The sequence below is a fragment of the Paramisgurnus dabryanus genome, chromosome 20, assembly GCF_030506205.2.
Source record: "Paramisgurnus dabryanus chromosome 20, PD_genome_1.1, whole genome shotgun sequence".
NCBI lineage: Eukaryota > Metazoa > Chordata > Actinopteri > Cypriniformes > Cobitidae > Paramisgurnus > Paramisgurnus dabryanus.
In genome coordinates this window covers 10,769,923-10,786,456 of record NC_133356.1, presented here as the reverse complement: position 1 = coordinate 10,786,456, position 16,534 = coordinate 10,769,923, and the positions used below count along the sequence as shown (strand labels likewise).

The 16,534-nt window shown below is 37.9% G+C and overlaps 1 protein-coding gene across 1 annotated transcript in view; it reads left to right on the top strand.

Moving 5' to 3' along the window:
• The first annotated feature begins 302 nt into the window (after positions 1-302).
• Positions 303-16,534, top strand: part of psme4a (proteasome activator subunit 4a) — a 32,402-nt gene continuing 16,170 nt past the window's right edge. The window contains exons 1-25 of the mRNA XM_065296402.1: positions 303-756; positions 1,977-2,117; positions 2,236-2,352; positions 3,232-3,288; positions 4,225-4,269; positions 5,300-5,449; positions 5,834-5,897; positions 6,606-6,680; positions 6,821-6,943; positions 7,041-7,133; positions 9,068-9,333; positions 10,313-10,499; positions 10,590-10,679; positions 10,763-10,827; positions 10,906-11,056; positions 11,373-11,471; positions 11,564-11,633; positions 11,712-11,779; positions 11,872-12,087; positions 13,884-14,041; positions 14,353-14,448; positions 15,263-15,318; positions 15,414-15,470; positions 15,573-15,628; positions 16,382-16,480. Coding sequence (XP_065152474.1) covers positions 506-756; positions 1,977-2,117; positions 2,236-2,352; positions 3,232-3,288; positions 4,225-4,269; positions 5,300-5,449; positions 5,834-5,897; positions 6,606-6,680; positions 6,821-6,943; positions 7,041-7,133; positions 9,068-9,333; positions 10,313-10,499; positions 10,590-10,679; positions 10,763-10,827; positions 10,906-11,056; positions 11,373-11,471; positions 11,564-11,633; positions 11,712-11,779; positions 11,872-12,087; positions 13,884-14,041; positions 14,353-14,448; positions 15,263-15,318; positions 15,414-15,470; positions 15,573-15,628; positions 16,382-16,480 — 2,850 coding nt within the window. The 5' untranslated portion in view covers positions 303-505. The remainder of the gene's footprint in view (positions 757-1,976; positions 2,118-2,235; positions 2,353-3,231; positions 3,289-4,224; positions 4,270-5,299; positions 5,450-5,833; positions 5,898-6,605; positions 6,681-6,820; positions 6,944-7,040; positions 7,134-9,067; positions 9,334-10,312; positions 10,500-10,589; positions 10,680-10,762; positions 10,828-10,905; positions 11,057-11,372; positions 11,472-11,563; positions 11,634-11,711; positions 11,780-11,871; positions 12,088-13,883; positions 14,042-14,352; positions 14,449-15,262; positions 15,319-15,413; positions 15,471-15,572; positions 15,629-16,381; positions 16,481-16,534) is intronic.

The following is a 16,534-nucleotide window of genomic DNA, read 5'->3' as shown; positions in this document are numbered from 1 at the left end:
TAAATTTTACAAAAATAATTATATCAAGAAACGTGACACTATTGTTGTTCATGATATTACGTGGAGTACAAAAACGTTTTGTCTCTATACTTTTTCATCTTTAAAATTTATTTTTGATTTTGGTCATAATGAATTGTAAAAATATACGCTTGCCAAGCACTGGAATGTAATCATTATTGTGTGTTTGTTTTTACGCGGTTTTGCCCTCCCCAATATGGCGGCGCCGTTGACGTAGTTACTGTACGGTGGAAATGACGTATTTAAACGCACCGCGAAGAGGGCGGAGATGCGGCATTTCAGCGTGTATGTTTGCTGGGTGAACTGAATGGGAATGATACAGAAAAACAATTCGTGACAGTTAAGGGGGTCACCTTAAATAAGTTAATCATATTCCTCGAGGGTTCAGAAACGACACAAGGGATAACAGTGCGCGACGTCGGATAACGATATACCACTACTGGTCTTTTAATAGTTTTATAGTTTATAATACACTTTATTTTTTAAAATGACTGTCTGTGATCTAATCACAGTGGAGGAGCCACAGTTGGGCGACTGTAAAGTGAAAAAGGAAGCCTCAGAATTATTAGGATTTGTTCCTCAAAAAGTTGTTGTTTACAACCAACTTCTGCCTTACAAGGACAAATTAGACGACGAGTCTACTGAAATGTTGGCACAAATCAAAGGAAATTTGGGCCGAGCAGTTGAGCTCAGAGAGATATGGCCAGGTGTGTTATTCTGGACGAGGAAACTTTCCACGTAAGTATTGGAGAGGCATTTTTATCATTACGAACTTAGAAAAACTATTTTTTATAAATATTTGATTTTAATAAAATATTTGATATGATTTTATGTTATAAATGTGTTGTTCGTTTGGCAGATATGTTTTAGCAAGGTACATTGAATGACCCTTTTGTATTTAGCAGGATAAAGCATCTATTGCTTTAAAACGGTGCGCTTATCTAGAGCGCTCGTTGACAGGAGTCGCGCATGCGCAGTGAATTCTAAACCTCTGCTGTTTTCATTTATGTGCCATTTATTTTATTTAATAAAGAAAAGGTTTAATTACTGTGATGATGTCTACATGAGATTTAATCAAAATTATTAGCCGTATATGATACCTTTTTGACATAAATACCCCTTGTTTTGGCAAAAAAATTTGTCTTTGTAAACACTAAACAAAGATTCGGTCATTGGTATGGGCCTTCCCGTTAATATTGATTGCAAAATAATTTGTCATGTTTCCACACTCAGTGCTATTTTAGGATTACAAGCACAAACATTCAGATTGCGTGTGACTCTGTGAGATGCAACACAAGAATCTGTCAACAGTAAACAAACATGAACAGAAATATTATACTGAGTGTTATGCAAGTTAATGGAGTAATACAGAAGGATCACAGCACCTCGTGTCTGGCACTGAATGAAAAGGAAAATATGTTTATGCATTCATTCTTCATATAGCTTTAGATTATCTCTTTCCTTACCCAGAATCCATCCCATTCCCATGTTTGCAGATGTCATGGCCTTAATGTTTGTGTTGGTTTGTCTGTGTGCCCTTAGACATTTAAGACAGGGCTTTCTTCGTCACTGGGATCATCACAACAAAACCCTTTTGGCAACCACAGGCATTGCTAGCCTGAGTACGGAAACTATGACATCCAGCTACTGTAGTAGGACAGCCATAAGTCAAGTCCTTTTCATTTTAACAGCTTTAATCATGTTCCATTTATACTGCCCCAAATGAGCCTGGTTTCTCCCAAGGTTTTTCTTGACTAGTAACACCTTTCAGAGTCAGATATTGGTTCTTGCCTTGGGGATATTAACATCTATAAGGGCACATACAATATGAATTTAACTGTTCAACTAGACATCAAATTATTTACAGTTTGTAACATTGATATAATCTAGCTACACTGGTTTAAAAAGAATAAGTTTTTACTGTAATACTGAAATACAGGCCTTTCCATGTCCACCAGGTACTTGCGATTATATGGAAGAAAGTTCAGCAAAGAGGATCATGTGCTCTTTATCAAACTGCTTTACGAGTTGGTCACCATCCCCAAACTGGAGGTCAGCATGATGCAGTGCTTTGCCCGCCTCCTTACCACCCTGCTGAAGTAAGACTGGCTCACATCTTCTTCTGATAACATCAACAGTTGCACGTTTCAACATTTTGAATGTTTTGTAGTCCGATGTTATCAGAAGAGAATGCATAAGCTATGTTTGGTTTTTCAGGAAGAAAGAGCTTCTTTCAAGAGATGACTTGGAATTACCATGGCGACCCTTGTATGAGCTGCAGGACAGGATCCTGGATTCAAAGACAGAACATCTCGGCCTAAACTGGTTTCCTAGGTACACAGTACATGCATATTTAAGCTTTTAAGCAAAGACAATGTATAAAGTGCAAAAAACAGCAGTATTCTAAGTTCATCCATGACTTAAGTGATTCAAAGCTCTGTATGTTTATGCGTTCGAACCCAAGGAACACACATGCTGATAAAAAGTGTATAGCTTGTAATGCACAAAGTCACTTTGGACCAAAGCATTTGTCAAATGCATAAATATAAATATTTGAATATAAGTCATCTTTTTTTTCAGTGTTAGATACTTGCATCTCTACTGAATATGATATGCCTATCAACAACACATGTCCTTATAGGGGACATATTATGAAAATCTGACTTTTTCCATGTTTAAATGCTAGAATTGGGTCCCCAGTGCTTGTATCAACCTATTAAATGTGAAAAAAGACAACCCTGTAACTTAATTTTGGTAAATAATTTTCTGCAAACATGTTTAAAATTGGGCTCCCCTTGTGATGTCAGAAGGGGATAATACCGCCCCTTAATCTGCACTATCCAACCACGGCACTGCCATTTAGTGCAGATATCAACTCATTTGCATTTAAAAGGACACACATTTTTGCTCACACCAACAAGGTGGCAATTTTAACATGCTTTAATAAATTATCCATACGGTATTTTGAGCTAAAACTTCACATACCGTAAGTACTCTGGGGACTCCAAAGATTTATTTGACATCTGAAGAAAGTCTTGTACAATGTCCCCTTTAAACAACTGGTCAAAGTTACCCTAATAATTCCCAACCCGTCTTCTCAACCTTCGACGTCCTGTGAGAACTGGTGCTGATGTTAAGCATCAAGAAAGGAAATGTTTGTTTTACTAGGCCGAAAGTGTTTGAGTGTGCTTGTCTTTTCTCTCTCATGTTTAGTTCTCTGCGGCCTCGTTCTTCCTCTAAGCACATAATTGTTAAACTTGCTCAGAGATGGTAAGGACCATCAAACTTTATGTTAATATTGAAATGCGCACTCATTTAACACCAGATTGTTTTTGTCACAGTGGTCTTTGACTTTGCATTAACAAAGACTGGTGTGGTCTCACAATTTTTTTATTTATTGGGTGCTACCACTTATGCCGTTTTAGGTTTCTTGTGTAATAACAATATGCATGTCACTTTTAAAGAAGCATCTTGGCACCCGCACACAGGCAGCTGGACAACCTGACTTCGGTCTGGTGTCACAAGATTCAACACGCATGTTTATGCATTGTTCCTGAGCTATTCATACCATCTGTTTTTCCTATGCACTTCATTGTAGACATTTGATACTCTAGTATCCCTGATCGGGCTCATGCCACACGGGCTGTAACAATGAATCCCTACACATACTTTTCTTTGTCTGAGAGCCTAGAGATGAAAGATTTCATTGGCCCATTTCTAAACAATGCCTGCCAGGTTAAGGGTCCTGTCTGGGTGTTACATTTGTGCAGTTTTTAGCTGACCGTCAAAGGCTTGTTTTAATTTGGTTGCTGTGTGACTTGTGATGCATGTGTTTAATGGCATGCAAATGGTGAATGTGGTTTTAAAGGCAAACTTTATAGTCTGGGTCTACAGAAGAACAACATTTGCCAGATTTAAACCAACACTAGGACACAGATCAGGACAGTCAAACCCTTGTCTGTCCATCATTTGACAGAACAGCTTTGATAAAACAAAACTAAGCTGATAGACCTAAATGTCTCAGAGGTTCATGTGTGTCTGTCCTTATACAAGTGCTTACTCTGGTTAAGATTGGATTACATCAGATTTTATAATGCATGAAAGGGTATAACAACATTAGTGTGATTTTAAAAGAATGTTTGCATTGGATTATACATGCTGTTATATATCATGTTTGTCACTTTATAGTTTCTCTTTTATTTACAGCTCATTGGAAGCTATTATAAAGGTCTTAATCAGGAACTGCACGCCGTAAGTATATTCTTATTACTAAACTGGCTGCTAGTTAACCAAAATGCAATAATTTAAATGTAATTGCAGAGTGAGCTTAGAGTCACAGGCAAAATTAAGAAGTGTGTATGTAACAGGTTAATGGACCCCTCCCATTTGTGTGCTTTTAATAGCTCTATAGTTTCCCAAAGCCCTTTAATCCTATTTAAAGCTTGATAAATTTGACATTTGGGAGATCCTGTCTTTGACAGACACAGTTGACCCAGGATCTGTGCCATCCTTACTGTACCCAAGCATGAGGTCAGTAAGGGCAGTTATATTCGGCAGAGATTATTGAAACTGGGTTAAGACCGTTGAATGCTAAAATATCTTTAGTTTAATGCTGGTTAAATAGGTGTCTCAAGGAAACATAAAGAAAGAGATAAAAGATGTTCCAGAGGGTGTGATGTCTACTGGTTTGGAAACACATAGTTCCTAACAATTTTGTGGAAAATGTCCCTTGATGTGATTTTGACTGACAGGTTGTAATCCTTTTATAAAAAGCACATTAGCTAGTTATCCAGTTAAAGAGGGTGTACTCATACAGTACTGTGTGTATAGCATTTAGCTTGACTTTAACTTGATTATTCTTAATTAAAGGGATAGTTTACCCAAAAATGAAAATAATGTCATTAATGACTCACCCTCATGTCGTTCCAAACTCATAAACTTCATCTTCGGAACACAGTTTAAGATGATGTTTTAGATTTAGTCAGAGAGCTTGTTGACCCTTCATTGAAAATCTATGTACGGTATACTGTCCATGTCCAGAAAGGTAATAAAAACATCATCAAAGTAGTCCATGTGACATCAGTAGGTCAGTTAGAATGTGTTGAAGCATCGAAAATACAAAATACATACAGGTCTTACAAGTTTGGAACGACTTGAGGGTGATTCAATAATGACATTATTTTCATTTTTGGGTGAACTATCCTTTCAATATTTTGAGTTCGGGTTCAGATATCGCCAGCAAAATGATTTTGCTGAATGTTGTGTCTGTTTGTGCACGCAGATATTTCCCAGTATGCGCCACGCAGGAGATGCTGGATGAGTGGAGACCTCTTATGTGTCCGTTTGATGACACCATGGAGAAGGCAATGGGATATTTTGAGCTCTTTCTGCCCACCACACTCCCCCCAGAGCTGCATGATAAAGGCTACAAGTGAGCAGTGCCTGAATGTTACTGTGATACATTTTCACTATACCTGGCCTTTCACAGTCAGTCCTATACAGAGTCATAGACTTCTTGGTATAGTCCAAAAAAAAACTATCATTAATAGAAGATGGATTATTATATCAGATAGATTGGTATTTCATGATATGTGTTGGAAGGGATTTACTGTATAGAAAAGATATACTGCATGATATTTTTCTGCTGTGTTTAAAATATAGTGAGAAATGAAATTTGGTTATTAGTTTCTTATGTAAAACATTTATTAATACCTGGTCTTCAATACAAAGTTGAGTTCAAAGACTTTTCATAAAAACTGTACAGTGTATATATATATATATATATGCGGTTTTCACCGTAATGTGTTTTTCCCAGACTTTGGTTTGATGATTTCATAAGCCTGTGGGTGTCTGTGCAGAACCTTCCCAGTTGGGAAGCGGTGAGTATAACATTGATTAAAGTTCTCCGTCACTACAACAGATTTCCGTTAATTGCTCCGAGTCTAGATGGATTTCCGTCAATTGCAAAATTCTTAAATTCACTTTTCATAAAGATGATGTGTACATACCTTGTTAAGTGAGATGTGATAAAAGCCTGGAGTGGAGCAAAAGCATGTTCTTCTCACCACTGTAAAGCCGCTTTTCCACTGCACAACATTTGGAAACGATTGTCGAAGTTCGCCTCCTAGTGGCAGTTGTAATGAAGTTTCAGTTTAATCATAACATGGCAGCGCTAGAGGCTTCATTCTAGCCTCGCACTGTGTTTTGATTGGAATACACTGAAATGCATCACTTCCAGTCAGCGTATCACATGCGGTGTAGTCGCACAAGTTCACATTTTTTTAACTGATCCAACTATCAAAAAGATCTGAAAATACGTATCCGCGGACGGTCGGCACCTCACGCAGCCCCTTTGCGACTCTTCTTAGGAAAGAATGACTACCAGTTTATCGGCTGCCGTTGACATTCGGAAACGATTGTCGGAGTTCGCCCCCTAGTGGTAGTCATAATGAAGTTTCAGTTTAATGACAAAGACTGCCAATATTTTTTGATAGAACATATGGAGGCAAGAGTAAAATAATAACATATAGATATTATATTTAAAATATATTACTTATCACTAGTATGTCTTATTTTGTCTATTTCAGGACCTTGTCAGTATTTTTGCACGACTAGCGAATGACAACATTGGTTACATTGATTGGGACCCTTACATACCAAAGGTAATATAGTTACTTTACAGTCCCCATTCTCTTTAGTAAGCCGTTTGATGTACACTAAAAATAATTTAGTCGATTCAGTGTTATATGGAGAATTATATTTATTGTGTTTCTTACATTCTTTCCCTGTTTTTTTTTTTTAGATCTTTACTAGGATCCTGAGAAGTCTGAATCTTCCTGTAGGATCTAACCAGATGCTGGTTTCTAGATATTTGACCAATGCTTACGACATTGGTCATGTGGCCATCTGGATTTCTGCCATGCTGGTCAGTATAAACTAAGCACATTCAAAAGGTACTGATGTGTTAATAAGTCTAATTTTTCAGTCAACTTAACCTGTGTATTGATGTATTTGTTTTTTAGGGAGGGCCCAGCAAGCAGACCCAGACACAGCTCAGTGGCCTTTTTAACAGTATTGCCCCTTTTTTCCACCCGTCTAACAACGGCTGCTGGCTGGTGAGTCACCCAAGAGTTAATGCTGAACTCATGACTACTAGTGTGCTACACATCAACTGTTTTCATGTGTCAGATTAGAGCTTGGAATATACATACAGTATATAGTGCATATAATGTACCAGAGTTCTAGTCAAAATCACGTAAATTGAGACCACGAGCAGAAGGTGTTGAGACCGAGACAAAGACCATTAAAAAAATAGAATTAATTATTTGTGGATGGATATTGTTGGCTTTTGTATTCATTTGTTGACGGATTTAGAAAAGTCTGAGACCAAGACAAGACCGAAACCAAGACAAGACCAAAAGACCAACAACAACAAAAAACTGATCTCGAGTACTACAACATAAACATTTCCAGTACATATTATGTATACATATTTAGGTTCTGAACATTTCGCAACTACGATGCATTTCATAATATTGCTTTACAGTTTTAAACCATTTGTTTGTTACACGGTCTAAAGGTGGGCCATGATATAAAATTACTTAAACATGTTTATAGCAAAAACATGCGAGTCCACATAAATGGTTGAAAGCAAATCTAAAGTTGATTTCTTTATAATTTTTCAATGGGATCAAAACTAACAGTTGCTGTCTAGACTTTAATCTCTCTTCCAGAATGTGTTTAAAAGCTCAGACACTGTTCTGCAACTGTGTCTGTTTGAAACACAGCACTGCTATCAACAACACATGCCATTCCTTTTCTAGAAACATCTCCTCATGGATCACAGGACAGCTTGTATTTCTAGGGGTGACTGTTTTTATTGTCCAAGGGAGACATTTACATCTCTAGTTTTAACCAAACCCTTTGAAATCCTTTTGTTATCACATTGTTGTTGTTAGTTTGTGTCCCCCTCGGGCCCCTCTGCCCTTCATGAGATATAGTCTGACTGTGAAACATTTGATTTGTTTTTAAAGCCTGCAGAAAGTGTTCAGCCCAATTAGATGAATTGGTTTGTGGTGGGCATCAGAGGGTACAAAGTGTTATGGCAGGGAGGAATGTGCCAACTAAACCAAACTTTATTATGAAGATGAATTGATTAAATAGGAAGATCAAATGGCACTTGCGATGGTGTTTTGACAATAGACAATTAATTAAAACAATGACTTTTAATAAAATATTAAAAATAAAAAATTCACCTTAAGTCATACCAAAAATCATGCGGACCGATGTTTGATATATCCCAGCGACAGCACTAGCCATTAATTTGAATTAAAGGAAATGCAGGTGTGTTAACTTTTTTTGCGATATAGACGGTTTCAACAGTAACAACATGGAACATGGAACAATCGTAACTTCCGGTAACCTTATGCAAGGAATTAATAACAATAGAGTCCTTTTAGAGTATTTCTAATGACATGCAAAATAAGTAACAATTAGTTACCTTAGTTCAAATCATAGCTAAAGCGTATCAAAAAACTACACTAAACTATCGTTACTGTGTAAAATTAATATATACAATGTTGTTAACTACAGATCGGCTGACAACCCTCTTCACATAGCGGTGATCCATTATTGTTGTCTCCGCTCGTCTTCAGTTTAGTTTAGAATTCAGTTTAGCCATTATCCAGACCATTAAACAAACAGAAACCGGAAGTTACGTTTAATCCAGACGCTTAACAGCGACAACACGCATGCATCCAATAAAAGTGTCTATAAGGGAGAATTTGCTAAATTTCCATTGGGTGCATTGTCCATCAGAATTTCAAACTCCGCAATTTGAAGGGTATAAAACGCAATGTGTTCAAAGTGGTTGCAACATCGAAAAATCATCCTGCTCAAGGAAAACTGGCTGCTTTAGGAATTAAAGTTCTTTCTTTTGGTTAAGCCAATCAGCATTTAAATGTGCATGTGTGTAAGTTAAATGTGCATGTAAAAATATAATTTTCATTATTGTGCATCGTTTTATTTGCTTTGTTTCATTCATCTCCAGATGAAACTCATGAAGCTGTTGCAACGTTTGCCTGCTAGCGTGGTGAAGCGTCTGCATCGAGAACGTTTCAGGATGCCCACGTGGCTGACGCCCATTCCTAAGAGCCACCTTCTCAGTGAGCAGGACATCACTGACTTTGTGGAGAGCATGAAGCAGCCCGTCCTACTGGCCATGTTCAGCAAAACTGGCAGTCTGGATGCAGCCCAGGCTCTGCAGAACCTCGCCCTGCTCAGACCAGAGCTAGTCATTCCTCCAGTGCTAGAGAAGTAAGCATGGCATATGTTTGTTCATTCATTTTCTTTTACAAGTGTGCCTTTATAATTTAAACTCCTCTATAAATTTGGGATTAAACATCTGAGCTTGTAACCCAGAGATTGTAGGTTTGACCCTTTGTGAGTTGTCATCTTTGTGTCATTGAGAAAAACACTAATCCTCAAGTCTTTACAGGATGATTTTTTTCCGTATTAAAGGAAAACACCACCGTTTTTTATATTTTACTATGTTCTTACCTCTACTTATACTAATTAATTCATACTTATCTATTTTCAATGTGTGCCTTAATCTTTGTATAGCGCGTCGTGAATGTGTTAGCATTTAGCCTAGCCCCATTCATTCCTTAGGATCCCAACAGGGATGAATTTAGAAGCCACCAGACACTTCCATGTTTTCCCTATTTAAAGGCTGTTACAAGAGTAAGTATGGTGGCACAAAATAAAACGTGACGATTTTTTTAAGCGCATAAAAAATGAGAACTATATTGTATGGCGGAAAAGCACTTAGTTTGCAGCACTTCGACCCTTATCCGCTTAAAATAAAAAAAACACGTTTTCTTTTGTCCCACCATACTTACTTGTGTAGCTACTCATGTAACAGTCTTTAAATAGGGAAAACATGGAAGTGTTTGGTGGCTTCTAAATTCATCCCTGTTTGTATCCTAAGGAATAAATGGGGCTAGGCTAAATGCTAAAACGTTCACGATGAGCGGTACAAAGATTAAGTGCATGCATTGAAAAAAGGTATGTAGGTATTAATTCGTCTAAGTTGAGGTAAGAAAATAGTAAAATATTGAAAAACGCTGGTGTTTTCCTTTAAATCAATCAGTTGCTCAGGGCAGAAGCATTAGTTGAATGACTGCATGCTCATAAAATCCATTACATGAACTAAACCTGTATTGAACTCAATGCATCATTACTCGTTTTTTTTTTTCATGGGACCCCTTTTCCTGTTCTCTGTCTCTTTTATAAGGACATACCCTGCCATGGAGACCCTCACTGAGCCTCACCAGCTAACCGCCACTCTCAGCTGCATGATCAGTGTGGCACGCTGTCTGGTGGCCGGGGGTCAGAGATTTCCAGAGGGCCCTACACACATGCTACCACTCCTAATGAGAGCTCTACCTGGGATCGACCCCAATGACTTCAGGAAGTGCATGGTGAGAGTTTGTTACGTGATTTTGTGTTGAATTGTGTTTTCTATAATAATCATTTTCATAATGCCCTGCATGTGTACTTTTATGTTTTAGATAACATTCCAGTTCATTGCAACTTTTGTTACTCTTGTGCCATTGGTTGATTGTTCATCTGCCATTCGGGCACGAGATGACCTCACACAGGTGAGCGACAAATTCCTCCTGTCTTTTTTGTGCATCATAATTCATGCATAACACATTGATGCCATTCTTTTTTTTTTTTGCAGGTGGAAAAGGAGCTGTGCTCCGCCTCGGCTGAGTTTGAGGATTTTGTTCTACAGTTTATTGACCGGTATAGTAATGTCACTGTTGTTTCGATGTGTATGTTTGTCTTTCTCATACCTCACATTTGTTTTTTGTGTGTGTCCAGGTGTTTTGCATTGATTGACAGCAGTACTCTTGAACAGACCCGAGAGGAGATGGAGACAGAGAAAATGACTCAGCTGGAGAGTCTAGTGGAATTGGGCCTGTCCTCCACATTTACCACTATCCTCACACAATGTTCTGCGGAAATATTCCAGGTTTATACTCCAATACCTACACACATTTTCTGTAGGCTGTGCTCCATAAAGTTTTCATAAAATTGCTTATAAGCCATGACCTTTGATTTGCTACCTGATTTGCCAATCAAACGCTGGTATTTTAAGTGAAAAAAAAACTGTCAAATTAGTGTCAGTCAATTATATAGCGTAGAGCATAAAATAATTTGGATGGTCATTTAAACTTTGCCTGGCAGTAGGCTAAGACTTTTGCACAATGGCTTCAAAATGTATAGACATATGGACTAAATCATAATGTCATAGTGATCCAGTGGTCTGCATGGTCATGTTTTCACAGGTTGCTCTGAAGAAGCTCTTCAACTTTGCAACCATTAACATATTTGAGACTCACGTGGCTGGCCGGATGGTGGCGGACATGTGCCGAGCTGCAGCCAAGGTAAGTGTCCTGAGCTGAAGTTTCAACTCCTAGACATCAACCGTCTTTTAAAACTTGTGTCTAAATGTCTCAAATGATCATTCTCCTTTCAGTGTCACGCAGAAGAGGCCTTGCAGCTTTTTGTGCCTCACTGCTGTAATGCCATACTACAAATCACTACGAGTAAGTTCACCTTTGTTAGTGTGTGTCAGTAATGCATCATTGTGTGAGGTTTTTTGTTAACATACTGTGTGTTTTCAGATGAGGAGGTGTTAAATGAGGAGGAGCTGGATAAAGAACTCATGTGGAACCTCCAGCTGTTGTCCGAGGTCAGTTATCTGGGAATGCCCTGCACTATAAGTTGCTTTGGATAATGCATAAATGTACATATGTATCTATACATCTCTGTCTTTTTCTGCAGGTGTCTCGTGTGGACGGTGATAAAGTTTTACTCTACAGATCTCAGCTGGTGCAGATTCTGCAGTTGACCCTGCACTTGAAATGTAAACAGGGTTACAGTCTGGCCTGTAAGCTGCTTCATCACATCCTGCGCTCTGTCTGCCTCATTTACCCCAAAGAGTTCTGCAGCGTACCCGGCGGCTTCCACCGGCACACAGACAAATACCTGCCGATCAAGGTCAGACTCCAGTGGAAAAATAAGATGACTTATTTAGTCACTGACTCTCATAGTAACTCAGATGCGTCACCTCTCCTCTGAATGTACTTTGAAATGTGATCCCGTAATGCAGATTATCGTTATTTATGGTCAAAATGCACTCATGAGCAGGGCCAGACGGAATCTGCTGACTTTTTTTGCTTTTTCTCTAAAATCGGATGAATTCGGCAGAATGATTTTAAATGTTTTTAGAAGATATTAGAGAATTTAAGCTATAAATATTACAAAATTGCATCTTAAAGGGATAGTTCGGCCAAAAATGATATTAAACCCATGATTTACTCACCCCCAAGCTGTCCGAGTTGCATATGTCCATCGTTTTTCAGACAAACACATTTTTGGATATTTTAGAAAATGTTTTAGATCTTTCAGTTGATTAAATGTAATGTTACGGGGTCCACCCATAGTCCACGACCTTCAAGTCCAAAAAAAGTGCGTCCATCCTTCACAAATTAAATCCAAACGGCTCCAGGATGATAAACAAAGGTCTTCTGAGGGTAATCTGCGCGGTGTTGTTGTAGAAATATCCATATTTAAAACTTTATTAACGTAAATAAATACCTTCCGGTAGCGCCGCCATCTTAGACTCCTCTCTATTCAGGAGAGAGTATTAGCGTAGTGTTCGGACTTTTCTTAGTGACGTATGACAAATTCGGAGGGCGGGGCACAGAGCAGCAGCAGAGTAGCCTCCGTAGGCTGCGTAAGCTCTCATCCTGAATGCGGACGCGACTAAGATGACGGCGCTACCGGAAGGTAGTTATTTACGTTAATAAAGTTTTAAATATGGATATTTCTACAACAACACTGCCCAGATTAATCGCAGAAGACCTTTGTTTATCATCCTGGAGCCGTTTGGATTTAATTTGTGAACGATGGACGGACTTTTTTTGTACTTGAAGGTCGTGGACTATGGGTGGACCCCGTAACATTACATTTAATCAGCTGAAAGATCTAAAACATTTTCTAAAATATCCGAAAATGTGTTTGTCTGAAAAACGATGAACATATGCAACTCGGACAGCTTGGAGGTGAGTAAATCATGGGTTTAATATAATTTTTGGCCAAACTATCCCTTTAAATAATTACTTTTTAAAGGCTTACAATGAAAATGAATACACCAAACCAATGAGTCCCTGAATTAAACTGGACCAACATGAACCAGATAGTGTGCATGTCAAGATAGAATTATAGTTTGTATATAAAATGACATATATTATTGTTTATAATGTTATGTGTTATAGCAGAATAAAAAAAGCTTGTGTTAATACGTTCTCATTATGAATTAAGCACGTATGAAGATAATTTCATCATTTTTACAACGCAATGTAAACTTTATATTAAAATAACAAGAGCATTCGTCTTGTAAACGAATTTGAAATGATGATCAGCTGAGCGCTGATTGTTGCATCACATAGACGACAGAGACAAGTAAGATCTGCTTAACTCAGCAGTAAGTTTTATTTAATCTCAAATATCAAATGGTTTGTGCTCTAAATGGTTTGCATTAAAAATAATTACAGCAAACAGCACGCGCAGAAGTTCTTAGCAAACAGCACGCGCAGAGTTCTCCGTGAAAATCTGTGGGCGTGGATTCCGTTTGGCCCTGCTCATGAGTGCCTTTATAATTCACAATCATATATTCAATAACATCGTCGTCATCCGTTCATCTGAGCACCTTTTCTTAGATCAAATGTCACTCTTTCTTACTGGCTGAATATAAACACATTTTTAAATATTGTTCATGTTAACTCCATTAGGATTGGGGTCGGCCAGGAGACCTTTGCAACCTGGACATCCAGTGGCATGTGCCCACTGCTGATGAGAAAGAGTTTGCCTTCTACCTGCTGGATCTGGTGCTAAAGCCTGAACTCCAGCGTCTGCAGAAGTGCACACAGGGAGACCAAGAGATGAGCAGGTCAGCCACAGTCTAGAGAGAATAAAGTTTGATATCAGAGACCTAAAAATAAAATGATCATGGATAGATTTACCTGTTACATTAGGTGTGCAGTGCAATATAGATTTAGGTCCTGGGATGGATGCATAACATTGCATAACAATGTCTGTCATTTTAAGATAACATAGGCAAGTGTCATTAGTCTATTGATGAGCTGCTGAATTGATTTTACCGAAATGATTTCCTTTATACTATAGGTTTGATATTTTAATACACAAATCAAAGGGAGCAGTCAAAATAGCATAGATAATTCTTGTTTGTATTGTCTTTAGGGATGATGTTTTGCAGAGTCTTTCCATAGTTCATCATTGTCTTCTGGGAGCAGCCAGCCTTCTGTCCCCACTAAATGGAGAACCAGTGCCAGACCTGTGAGTCACATAAACATTGTGAAACCTATTGTCAATATAACAAGACATAATAATGCAAAAATTTAAAATAACATTACATTTACAACAAAATAACCATAATTTGTGTAATATGTTACAAAGGGACAATGTACCATCGCTAGTATTAACACTGGCTGTGGCATGCTATGGTATTAAGCTGTCAGGGGAACATACCAAACTCTAAGGGGCAGTTTCCCAGAAAGGGTTTAGATTAATCCAGGACTATGCCTAAGTTATTTTAGGACATTTAAGTCGTTTTACAAACAAACCTTACAAAAAACAATGCACTTGTGCATCTTGAGACAAAACAATGGTACTGATATAGGTTAACATATGTGCAAGGTGTTTTGAAATTAAAGCATCTTGAACATGCATTTTAGTCTGGGATAATAATAATAATAATAATAATAATAAAAGTCTATTAAATTAGACAATAACTCAAAAAAGAATGGGCTTTTGGAACATTGTAGGTTTTTTTGTGATTGTTATGATGGAAACTGTGTACTGTATATTACCATGCCTGTAATATAGACCATTTTAAAAAGATGTAAACAACACTGGTCCAGAAGCACTTCCTGTTTCAGTTTGTGACACATATATCATTATCTTTAAGATGTTTTTTTAACTTTTTGATTCAGTTCTATATGTTCTGTTGGTTGTATTTTATCCAAGCGTTTATCTCGTGTTAAAAAAAACGAAACAGGAAGTGCTTCTGGACCAGTGTTGTTTACATCTTTTGAAGTGGTCTATAGATTGTATATGGTATTACCTATGTCATTTTTATTTATTTATTAAGAATCAGCAGTATGGTTCAGATGAACGAGACAAATGTGTATGCCGGAGTAGATTATGGTAAGATTATCTTTCCTCCCTGTGTAAAAAAAACAATGTGCTGGAGCTACATTATTTTGTAATTGATTATTGATACAGTTATTATTCTTTGGCAGATGCATCTAAAGAGAACTACAGACAAGACATCTGTAACACTATCAGACCTTTACTACGTAAATATTTTCTCAATGAAGTATATTTCTCAGTAGCGTACTGTAGTCGTAAATGTCTGTAAACTTTTCTGTCTCCCAACGAAATGTTGTTTATTTTCACAGGTCACACACTAGTGCACTCTGAAGATGACACTAAATCCCTCTTCTCTATAATAAAGGTGAACCACAACCTGTCACTTTTGTGCCTGTGTGTTTATATTCAATTCAATTCAATTCAATTTTATTTATATAGCGCTTTTCACAAAAGTCAATTGTTTCAAAGCAGCTTTACATAAATAGAAGCAGTGAAAAGCACAGAAAACGACAGATAGCACAACAGAATACATGATAGCATGAGCAGTTAAATTTGCTGCGGCTATGACTCAATATTATAATTGCACGTATTACTAAAGCAACGTATTGAAGAGGAAGCTAGGTAAAGCCCAAAAAGGCTGCCTCCCCGGGGTGAAAAACCCCCTAGGAGAAAAAAAAACCCCGGGCTTTTATCCGAGGAAAAATAAGTCCTAGGAGGGAAAAACCCTTGGGAGAACGGAAATGGAGATTTAGCGGAGATTAAGCGGTTCTGCCGGTGATCGTTGGTCAGGTATCAGCTGGGCATAACGTTGAAGGACGGCCAGTAGATCAGAGGTGTGCCGACTTTCACATCTACCGGGACTGGGTCTGTTTGTCTCGTCCTCGGGTCGAGGACGAGACAGGGAGAGAAAAACAAAATCGTATTAGCGTAGCAGCCGTTCATATGTATTGAAGTGTCACACAGTGATGTGGTTTAACTCAGCTTAGTTCCAGACAGACTAAATATTGCGGCATAATTATGTTATCCACAGTTGAGGATTTATATTCTTATAATATCCATTATTAAATTGAATCATAAGCAGTATTGGAACTAATGCATTGTGTTTTCACATATGTAGATAATCAGTGACCTCCTCCACTTTAAAGGTGTACACAGACACGAGTTTGACTCTCGCTGGAAGAGTTTTGGCCTCGTAAAGAAGTCCATGGAGAACAGGGTGAGGTGGTCTAAAAACATCACACATTTACTCTTTGTGATACGTCTCCTTTAA